The 9,992-nt window shown below is 58.7% G+C and overlaps 1 protein-coding gene across 2 annotated transcripts in view; it reads right to left on the reverse strand.

The window, feature by feature from the left end:
• Positions 1–9,992, reverse strand: part of LOC107142194 (protein-arginine deiminase type-4-like) — a 51,376-nt gene that overhangs the window by 40,918 nt on the left and 466 nt on the right. The window contains exons 1-2 of one of the 2 annotated variants that reach the window (XM_048816240.1): positions 3,459–5,505; positions 2,077–2,257 (exon numbers count right to left, since the gene is read on the reverse strand). In XM_048816240.1, the coding sequence (XP_048672197.1) occupies positions 2,077–2,257; positions 3,459–3,484 (207 nt within the window). In that variant the 5' untranslated portion in view covers positions 3,485–5,505. Of the gene's footprint in view, positions 1–2,076; positions 2,258–3,458; positions 5,506–9,992 lie in introns of those variants that run through there. The other variant, XM_015485638.2, reaches the window with a different exon arrangement.

Consider the following 9,992-nt stretch of genomic DNA (forward strand, 5'->3'; position numbering starts at 1 on the left):
GGGGGGGGGGGGTGCTGCAGGAGCAGGTGCGCCCGGAGCAGATCTTGAGGGGGAGTGGGGCGCGGCCGCTGGGGATGGGGCTGAAGAGGGGCTCGAAGGGGACTGTCGGCCACGAGCCCCAGAAAAGGACTCTGGCAAGCAGAAGGGAACGACAGACTTCAGGCCCCGGGGGACTGGGGAGCAGGAGCTGTGGGGGTGCTCGTCTCCAGAGGGCAGATGCTGTGGAGCTGGAGGACCACGGACTCCCTTTATCGAGGCTCAAAACCCAGGGAGGGCTGCAGCCCGCGGTGCAGCGTGCGCCTAGCAGGTGCGGAGACCCTGGGTTCAGCACCCCGCCCCCCCAAAAAATCTGGGGAGAACACGTCTGATTGGCCCAGCTGCCAGAGGAGGGCGGGGCATCTGGACTGACGCCCACGCAAGTGGCCGGGGAATGCCCAAGACGAAACCCAAGGAAACCCAGGACCTAGGCAGAGAGGCTCCTGCCGGGATGCCCAGGGGACAGTGGGCGTCCAGAGCAGTGCCTGGGCCGCTGTGGCCTCACATGGGGACCTTGGCATTGACCTTGCCTCCCAGCTTCGGGCTTTGCATGCTGACCGCTGCTCCGCTGTGGCCTATTGACCGCTCCCAGGGCTTTCCCTCTCTCCCTCCCTGGCCATGGGCAGGTTGGCCTACTGTCCCGGCTGTTGGGGTGCAGATGCCCGCGGCCCCTGAATCCCCAGGGTGGTCGCTCCTGTGTGCTCTCCTTTGCTCGGGAAGCAAGGAGACCTCTTTTCCCTTTTTCGCGAAGCCTTGTCCTCGGTATTGAATGGTTAGTGGACGGGCATCGGGGCAAGAACCCAGCTTTCCCCTCCGCGGCTGCCGACCCGTGATCTAAGACACAAACGCAGGCCTGGCTGGAAACGCCCCTTCGGCTTCCTGTTGCTCCCTGAAACTGGGGTTCCTGATGCCAAACCCTCTGTGCTGACTCCCTGTCCCTCTGCACCTGGTCATAAGAACTTCCTTGGCCTCCCCAACGCCTGTCTCTCTTCTCATTCAGTTTGCACACAGGTCACCCCTCCAGGTAGGGCTTGCTGCTTTTTCCCCTCTCTCAGGCTGGTATTATTATTATTTTTTTTTTTCAGGGATTGAACCAGGTGCACTTTACCACGGAGCCATATCCCTGGCCCTTTTTATTTTTTGAGACAGGTTCTTGCTAAATTGCTTAGGTTCTTGCTGAGTTGCTAAGGCTGGCCTCAGATTTGTGATCCTCCTGCCTCAGCCTCCCGAGTTGCTGGGATTACAGTTGTGTGCCACCACACCCAGCTCCCGGCTGGTCTTTTATATCATCCTCAGCTTGACACTTCTTCCTGAAATATTTTCCCTGAGCACACCTTCCTGGACAGATCTGTGTTCCTACAGCAGGTGACAATGCTTTGACCCCAGGGAAGAGCCTGGTTGGCTGGTTCCCCCAGGAGCCAATGACTGTTGATACAGATCTCGGTGGGAACCCCAGAGGTTCTTGCCGAGACCATCTGAAGTCAGAGGGGTGGCGTAGGTTGAATGGCAGCCTCCCAAAAGATAGGTCCACATTCCAAATCCTGGAACCCCTGAATAGGGCCTTGTTTGGGGGAGAAGTCTTTGTAGGTTTGAGGAGGATAAAGATCTTGATGAAGATAGAGGTCTTGAGGAGTCAGGCTGGATCATCTAGGGAGACCTCAATCCCAACAGTGTCTGGTTGTTGTCTGGTGCTGGGGATTGAAACCCTCGGGAGCACTCTATCCCGAGCCACACCCTCAGCCCTTTTTACTTTTATTTGGGGGCAGGGCCTCAGTAAGTTGCTGAGTCTAGTCTTGAACTTGAGATCCTCTTGCCCCAGCCTCCTGAGTCGCTGGGATTACAAGCAGGTGCTGCTGCCCCCCAGCTGGTGGGTGCTTCTTAAGCTTTGGCTGAAGGGATGAATCTGATCCTGACCCTGAAGCCTGACATTGCTGTGTGCGAGGACAATGGTGGGACACCCCCCAGGAGAGGAGGCTCAGCTGAGCTGTGTGAGCTGTCCCACCCCCGTCCTTCCACACCTGCACCCCCGTTGTCACCCACCTTCTGGTCACCCGTGACAGCACTGGCTGCTTTCACCCTCAGGGTGACCTCCAGCTCAGGGTCCAGGGGCCACTTGGAGGAACCCGTGCGGTTCTTCTTGGTCGGAGGGCCACGGGCAACCTCCACCACTACTCCTGGGGAGGCGCTGATGCTGAAAGAGGTGCAGTCCCCTGGGGCAGAGCTGTGGAAGGGACAGGGGGACAGGGGACAGTGAGGAGGGGCCTGGCCCAGCAGGCCAGTAGGCGTAAGCTGCAGCAGCACCTAGCGCTTACTCTGAACCCAGGAGAAAGCATGGAGAAGCGGTCAGGGGTTGACGAGAGGAAGAGAGTCCCTTGGCCTGGCCAGCTTACACTGGAACGAGAAAAACAGCGAAGTCTCTCACACCCGGATGTGTGCCCGGAGCGACTGCACACCCAGAGGCTTCCTCCACACCCGCTGCACACGGCATGCGCGTCTCCTTCTGGAACCGTGGCAGACCAGATGTTCCCGAGCGTCTTACCCTTACAAAGCCACCAGATCAGGGGTGAAATATACTTTTTAAAGCGTTGCTCAGTACACACCCCCCCAAATGAGCACCCATGTGCACGCACCACGGTTCAATTGAACCAAAAGGCAGCCAAGGGAGCGGGGGTAGGTCTGCTAATACCAGACAAAATCAGTGAGCAGACAAAATCCACGCTATTGTCGACACAGAAGATCCCCGCTTAATGATGTTGGCCTCAACCCACTTAAAAGATGTTCTCAACTCATAGGCAACCAGCCACATAACCTCAGTACATATAGAGACAGTCTTGAAGGCATTCAGACAGAAAAGTCAGAAAAGAGTGATAATTAGGCTGAAAGTGAACTTGTAAACGATAACAATGAAATCTAGGAGATAGCCGAATAATATCTTCACCGAATTTTGAAAAAATAACTGTTAACCTAGAATTTGCTTTCCCCAAAAATCTTTTTTTTGGAGGGTACCAGGAATTGAACTCAGGGGCACTCAACCACTGAGCCACGCCCCCAGCCCTATTTTGTATTTTATTTAGAGACGGGGTCTCACTGAGTTACTTAGCACTTAGCCAGCTGAGGCTGCCTTTGAACTTGCGATCCTCCTGCCTCAGCCTCCCTGGCCCCTGGGATGACAGGTGGGCGCCACCATGCTTGGCGGAAAATATCAAACTTGTGGGATAAAAGGTGGCAGGATTTAAATTGGCAGGAGATAATGAGAGATGAGGAACTCTGAGGTCTCTGAATTCTCACCAAATGGATTTGTAAATTTGTGTAATTCCGGGGTTTCTCCTTGAACTTGGCCAGCTGAATTGAAAATACACCTGGGAAACCAAGAGCCAAGCTACTCTTAAAAGTGAAAAGGTAAACGCGAGGGCTTGCTGTACCTTGCGTAGGACTTCCTGGACACCATGGAAATCAGGATGGGGTCGGAGCGACCCAGCCTGGGACAAAGGGGGGTGCGACTTAGAGGTCCTACTTGGTGCAAGACAGAGTGGCTCTGCAGAGAACTGGGGATAGTGGACTGTGTCACAGATGGTGCAGGACATTTGCTCAATCATGTGACAAACAATTAAATTGGACAAATAATAAAAGAAAGGAATCAATCCCAGCTTCACACCATTCAAAAAATGTCAGCCCCAGGCAGACTACAGTGTCCGTGGCAGGACTTTAAATCTTTTTTTTTTTGTTTTGTTTTTTTAGTACTGGGGGTTGAACTCTACCACTGAGCCACATCCCCAGCCCACTTTATTTTTGAGGCAGAGCCTCTCTAATTGCTGAGGCTGAACTTGTGCCAAACCTCCTGCCTCAGCCTCCCCAGTGGCTGGAATTACAGGTGTGCCCCACTGGCTCCTGCTGAATCTTTTGAAAGACGAGGCAGGAGCACATCTATACGTTTTTCTGAAACAAGACATAAAACCAGTAAACACAAAGCAAAAGATGAGTAAATTCAGCTCGATGAAAATCAGTAATTTCTGTTTGTCGAAAGTCACCATAAAGTGAAAAGACAAACGCGGTCTATGGAGAATGCGCTCCTAGCACGGAACCCACCCAGGCTCAGCGTCCAGAATCCGTAAAGCCCTTCGGCCAATCAACACGGCGGAGACAACCTGGTGGGAAAAGAAACGGCCCCAGACACAGCAGGAATCGGAGGGGCTGGAACACAAGTGGACGACAGGCACACAGAGCCTCCCCTTCCCAAAGGGAAGTAAGGGACAGGATTTATGCCACTCAGTTGGTGACAAGTATGTTATAGACCACGTGGCTCAACAGAAGCGCCCACTCCCTGCTCACAGGACCGTGGCGTTGACCTCTCTGCCCCACTTGGGGTTACAGACATTAGCCAACCCGACCCCCCACGCCACACCTGGGCAGACACCGGAGCAGCTCTTCCACACATACTCCGGGAGACATGTTCTGGAAGGTTCTGAACAGCCCTTTCTGTCGTAGTGAGCAGCACAACACAATGCAAATACCCACGGGCAGAAGAATGGCTCAGGACTTGTAGTTGACTTCCAGCGTGTGGGAGACTCGCCAAAGGGGCACAACTCACGCCAGGATGCCCCACGGTCACTTGGGATTATGTTTTCTATTTTCAGTTTTGTAAAAGTTTTCATCTCTATCTTAAAAGCTGTATGCCTTCATGATAGAGAATTAGGAAAATGCTGGAAAAGTGTGTGGCGGATGGACTTCTAAGATGGGCCCTGTGTCAGCCAGTTCTGCGTTACTATAGTAAAACACCTGAGGCAATCACTGAAAAGGAAGAAAGGTTTGTTTTAGCTCTTGGTTGCAGAGAGTCCAGCCCATCGTTGCTTGGCCCGTTGCTTTGGGCCTGTGGCAATGGGGAACATCATGGCAGGACTGTGTGCACGGGAGGGCTGTGCTCCTTGTGGCACCAGGAAGCAGAGAGATGGTGGGGCCACAGGTTCCTACAGCCCTTCAAGGACACACCCTGATGATCGGGCACCCACTGGCCCTGCCTCCTGAGGGTCCTTCCACCCCAATAGCGCCATGAGCTGAGGACCACACTTCAACCCAGGGGCCCTTGGGAGACACAAGATCCAGGAGCCCCCAGCACGGCCCACCTCTGGCTGTCCCAGTCCCTGGCACCTGGGGCTGCCACCTTACATGGGAGAGGAGACTTGCAACCTTGAGATGGCAGATTGTCCTGATTACCCAGGTGGCCCTACATAGCCACCAGGGCTCTGTAAGAGGAGGCAGGAGGGTCACAGCGTGAGGCAACGTGGTGGAGGAAGCAGAGGCCTAGGGATGTCACTCTGGAAGTGGCCACAAGCCCCAGATAGCGGGATGTGGAAGGTGAGGCGTGGGTTCTCCCCCGCGGTCGTAGGCAGAGCGTGGCCCCGACGCCCCAAAGTCAGCCCTGGGACCCAGGCTTGGACTTGTGACTCCCAGAACTGTCAGGTAATGAAGGAAGGCTGTTTGAAGTCACTCGGAGTGTGGCCCTTGGTGACAGTGGCCTTGGGAACCTAAGGCAGCCGCCATCTTGGTGGGCCTCCCCCTCCCCCTCCCCCTAACCCCGCTGGCTTGGGCACCTGGAATTGGTGTCACCCGCAGTTATCTTCCAGGTGGCACCCTCTCTTGTTCTGATGGTGTCACCGAGATTCCTTCACGAGGGCAAACCTGCAGCGTGTGACCTCCCTCCACGTGGTCACTAACCCCACTTCACGCTCACCCCGTGGCCTGGTTTGCTGTCCTCATTTTACAGATGAGGAAACCGAGGTTCAGAGAGGCGAGGCCAAGCGATGGGTCCAGGCAACCTGCCGACAGTGACAGACCGGGGTCTGCTCGCGGCCTGCAGATGCCCCTGCCGCCACCTGCAGCTGTTCCTCCTCTGTGCCTGCCCCTCCTTGTCCCCTCCCTGCCCCCCTTCACCAAGCTCCTCCTCAAGACCAGGGGTCTCCAGCGTGGTCCTCGCCGACAGCACCGGCCGCCTCGGCTGGGAGCTTGTTAGGGTGCAGATTCCAGGGCCCCACGCCCGCGGGACTGCAGGCGCCAGGCTCTTGGTCACATGGTGATCTGTGATCACTCAGGGCCGGTGATCTGTGGCTCCACGTGCCCTCCTGGTCCTCTGATGCATGCTCGGGCCCAGGGGCTGTGATACGTGGCTGCTGAGTTCCCTGGACCCCGAGTGCCACCTGGAGGACAGGATGTAATGCGGGGACCAGGGGGACGTTCCCCAGGTGGGTGCCCTGATGCTGCTTTCTTGTGAGGAGGTCGAATCACTCAGAGTCGGCAGACGTGCTGCGCTGGGGACGAGGAGTGCCCAGGTCTCTCACTCAGGAGATTGAGAGGTGGTGAACCTGGAAGTTGGGGAGCAGGGAGAGGTACAGAGGCTGGGAGGGTTCAGGTCAGCAGTCAATACATGGGTAATGGGGAACCAGAGTGGGTTCTGGAGGAAGGGAGCAGCACAGTCAAAATGGTAGCCGTGGAGGCTCAGAACGGCCTCCTCTTGGGAGAGACTTGGAATTGGGGAGATGGGACGTGAAGGGACGGTCTTGGAAGTCCCTTGAAGCTCCAGGAGTGAAAGGAAAGAGGGAGGTTGAGGCCTTGACTGGAGAGCTGTGGAGGCTGAGGCGCAGGGACAGGCAGATGCGGATTCCAACCTGGTTCCACCATTAGACCTCCCTGAGAGGAAGCAGGTTCCCGCGGCAGAGGGTGTGGAGATGGACGTGAACTTTGACCTTCACTGCTCCCTCGGAGCCCAGCCCTGCGTTGACCGCCCCGTGTGCACATCGAGTCTCCGTGACAACGCTGAAGCGGGTCCTTCTGTCTTTCGTCCTTTGCAGGAGAAGCTGAGGCTGACCCGGGTTTGCTGGGTGCTCCTGGGGCCTGGAGCATGAAGCCCAGTGTCCCCTTGAACGTTCCTGCAGCGCTGGGGGCAGGTGCTCCTGGCTGTGCTCTGGGTCACATGGTCCCCGGGATCCCAGGGAGAACTCTAATGCTGCAGTGCCCCCACCCAGCCCAGGGACAGGGACGGGCAGGGGTCAGCGAGGCTAGTGGTCAGGGCTGTCTGGACAAAGCAGGACCGTGGGGACAGGCTGGATGGTGCCCCAGGGGCCTGAGACCTGAGGCCCCGCCCTGGTGAGCAGCGGCAGTGACTCACATATTTTGAGTAGGTGTGGCCACCACACACCTGCCTCCCGCCCTCTCGTTGCACAAAGATTTTGCAACCAGACTTTGCAACTGTGTGCCAGAGTGCACCGGACACTGTGGCAGGACACTGTGGTCAGTTCTTGCATTCAGTCAACAAACACTTCAGAGCACCTACTATGTGCCAGGCACAGTCTTCCCCTAAAACACAGTTAACATGGCACGTTCAGCACCTCCCGCCACCTGCCGGACCTTGTGCTGGACCCGAAGGTGGTGGGGCAGGCTGGAGGATCTGGGGTCCCACGGTGGGCTCCTCAAGTCCTCCTTGACAAGGACACCAGTCTACATCTGTGGATCTCAAATAGCAGGTGTCCCCTGGACACAGGTGGCAGCCTTCCACCTGCTCCCAGCCTGGTCCCCAGGCCCATATGGGCCAGGGAGTGGGATGACCAGGCTGTCACCTGAGCCTGGCTGAGCTGACTCATGGGTCAGGGAGAGAGCCAGGTGGGCGTGGACAGAGTGTGCCGGCCCCTCCGCCCCACAGCACCGAGGCCAGTCTGTCCCCCGCAGCCGGCCAGGCCTGAACTTGCACGTGTGGCTTTGTGTGCGGGCGTGTGGCCAGGCCGGTCAGCGTGGTTCTCCACGAGCCGCTGGCTGGGCCTCAGTGTCCGGGAAGCCTCCCAGGCCAGCTTCCAACGGCTGCGAGCTGGGCCTGGCCACGGACCCTCCTGGTCTGGGCTCCACCTCTGGAGCGGGCATGGGGCTGTGGTGCAGGACAGTGACAGCAGAGGAAGGTACAGCTCAGCCTGTCCCCAAAGACGTCACTCAGTGTCACCCACCTGACCAAAGGCCACAAAGCCTGGGCTCCCTCTCCCGGGCTTGGTGTCCCCAGGCCTCCCAGCTGCAGGGCACCCCAGAGGGTGGGGCCCCGAGGGGACTGCCACGAGTGGGGTGGGGACTCAGAGGACAATGAGAAGCCACGTCGTGGGGCCAGGGCTCCCTCTCCCTCCACGGCTTCCTCCGGGGGGGGGCACGGGGGAGGCAGGACATGAGGGTCGGCCACCTGCCAGGTGGGAACCGGAGGGTGGGACAGCGAGGCCAGCTCCGGTGGCCCCGCTGGGACTCCTGCGGGGCTGTGTCCTCCCTGTTCTCAGCTCCCAAACAAGACAGCCCCGTCCACATCTGGGGCCGTCCTCTGTGTGACCTTGAGAAGATCCATGGCTGCAGCTTCCTGAAGCTCCCGGTACCCTCTGCAGAGCGGGGACAAGAGCCCACACAGCCACGTCCCCTCCAGCTGTGGCACCATTTCCTCACTGATGACCAGAGGTAGGACACTGTGCTGTCACTCAGAGGCTCCCGCGGTCCCCGCAGGAAAGGCCGCCCTGCGGACACTGGATGTGTTCGTGGTCGCGTCTCTGCCGCCGCCCACCGGCGGGGATTCCTGTCCCCATCTGCAGCTCAGTCAATGCTTAGGGACAGTCCCAGACTTGCCCACGCTCCTGGCTGTCACTCGGGGGAGATGCTGGGGAAGAGGAGAGCCACCATCCGCGGTGGCTTCACAGTGACGACCGTCCCCTGTGGTCGGCACCACCTGGCCACGCGATCACCAGGCGTCCTCGGGTCCTCTGGAGGCGGACGGGCTCTGCCCACCGGGAGCAGTCCCAGCGCCAGCGCCAGCCCCGAGACACGTGGAGGGGTGAGTGCGAGCTGGGGGGGCAGGGGTTAGAGTCCACTTCGCGTGGCCTTGGGTAGGTGTTTTCGCTTCCCGCAGCCTTGGTTTACTCATCTGTAAAATGGGCATGTGGTCTTGTCTTGCTCGTGATCACTGAGGTCAGAAATCAAGGGCTGGGCACGTGCTCAGCTGGTCGGGCGCGTGCCTCCGTGCTAAGGCCCTGGTTCAGTCCCCGCCACCACGGGCACAGAGACCAGGAGAGAAGGCCCGGCGCAGGGCAGCGGGTCCTGATGCCGCCCAGGCTCTGACAGGGCTTGGTGTTCAGCCCAGCTGAACAGGGCTTGGATCGTGACCGGGCACCTCCTGGGGCAGGGACCGACGGGCAGGGAGGGTCCCGAGCCGGGCGGCTTGGGTTTGAGTCCTGGTTCCCCAACTTAGTAGCCGGGGCTGCGGGTGGGTCACTTGGCCACTCAGAGCCTCAGGACCCGCCTCTGGTGGCGTTGGGGCTGGAACCCAGGGCCTCGCACACACCCCGAGCTGCATCCCAGCCCTCACTGTCCCCTTCTGTTAAGGGAAAGACAGCGCTGTCTGCCTCTGGGGGCTGCTGAGTGAGCCTCCTCTTGACCAGCCCAGCCAGCTCCCCACGGCTCCTCGGCACTGGGCAGAGGGCTGGCCTGGGCATGTGGGGGGCTGGCCCGGCCCTCCACTCCCTCCACCCGCCACCACAGCTCATCCTCGGGGGTCTCCAGGGACACCGGCCGCACTTTTCCCTTTATTCCAGGACGTCTCCGTTTCTTGCCACCCCCATGGCCCTAGGAGGTCACCTGGGCCTTGGCTGCTATTCCTGGGCCAGGCAGTGGGTGACACACAGGTGCTCCCGTGGCCCCAACCCAAGACCACAGGTGCCCACCGGGTGGAGGAAGCCGAGGGCCACCACAACCACAACAACGGCGTGCGCTATCCTGAGAGGGCACCCTCCACCATCCTGGGTGACCCACAGTGGACAGGCCCCCCACACAGTAGGTACTCAACAGGCGTTTGTTGAACGAATGAACGACCACCAGGGCTGCGCCCAGCACCATGCTGGGTACTGACAAGCATTTTCACACCTTTCCACAGTAAATCCCAATGGCCTGTC

This window comes from Marmota marmota, unplaced genomic scaffold (genome assembly GCF_001458135.2).
Source record: "Marmota marmota marmota unplaced genomic scaffold, marMar, whole genome shotgun sequence".
Classification (NCBI taxonomy): domain Eukaryota; kingdom Metazoa; phylum Chordata; class Mammalia; order Rodentia; family Sciuridae; genus Marmota; species Marmota marmota.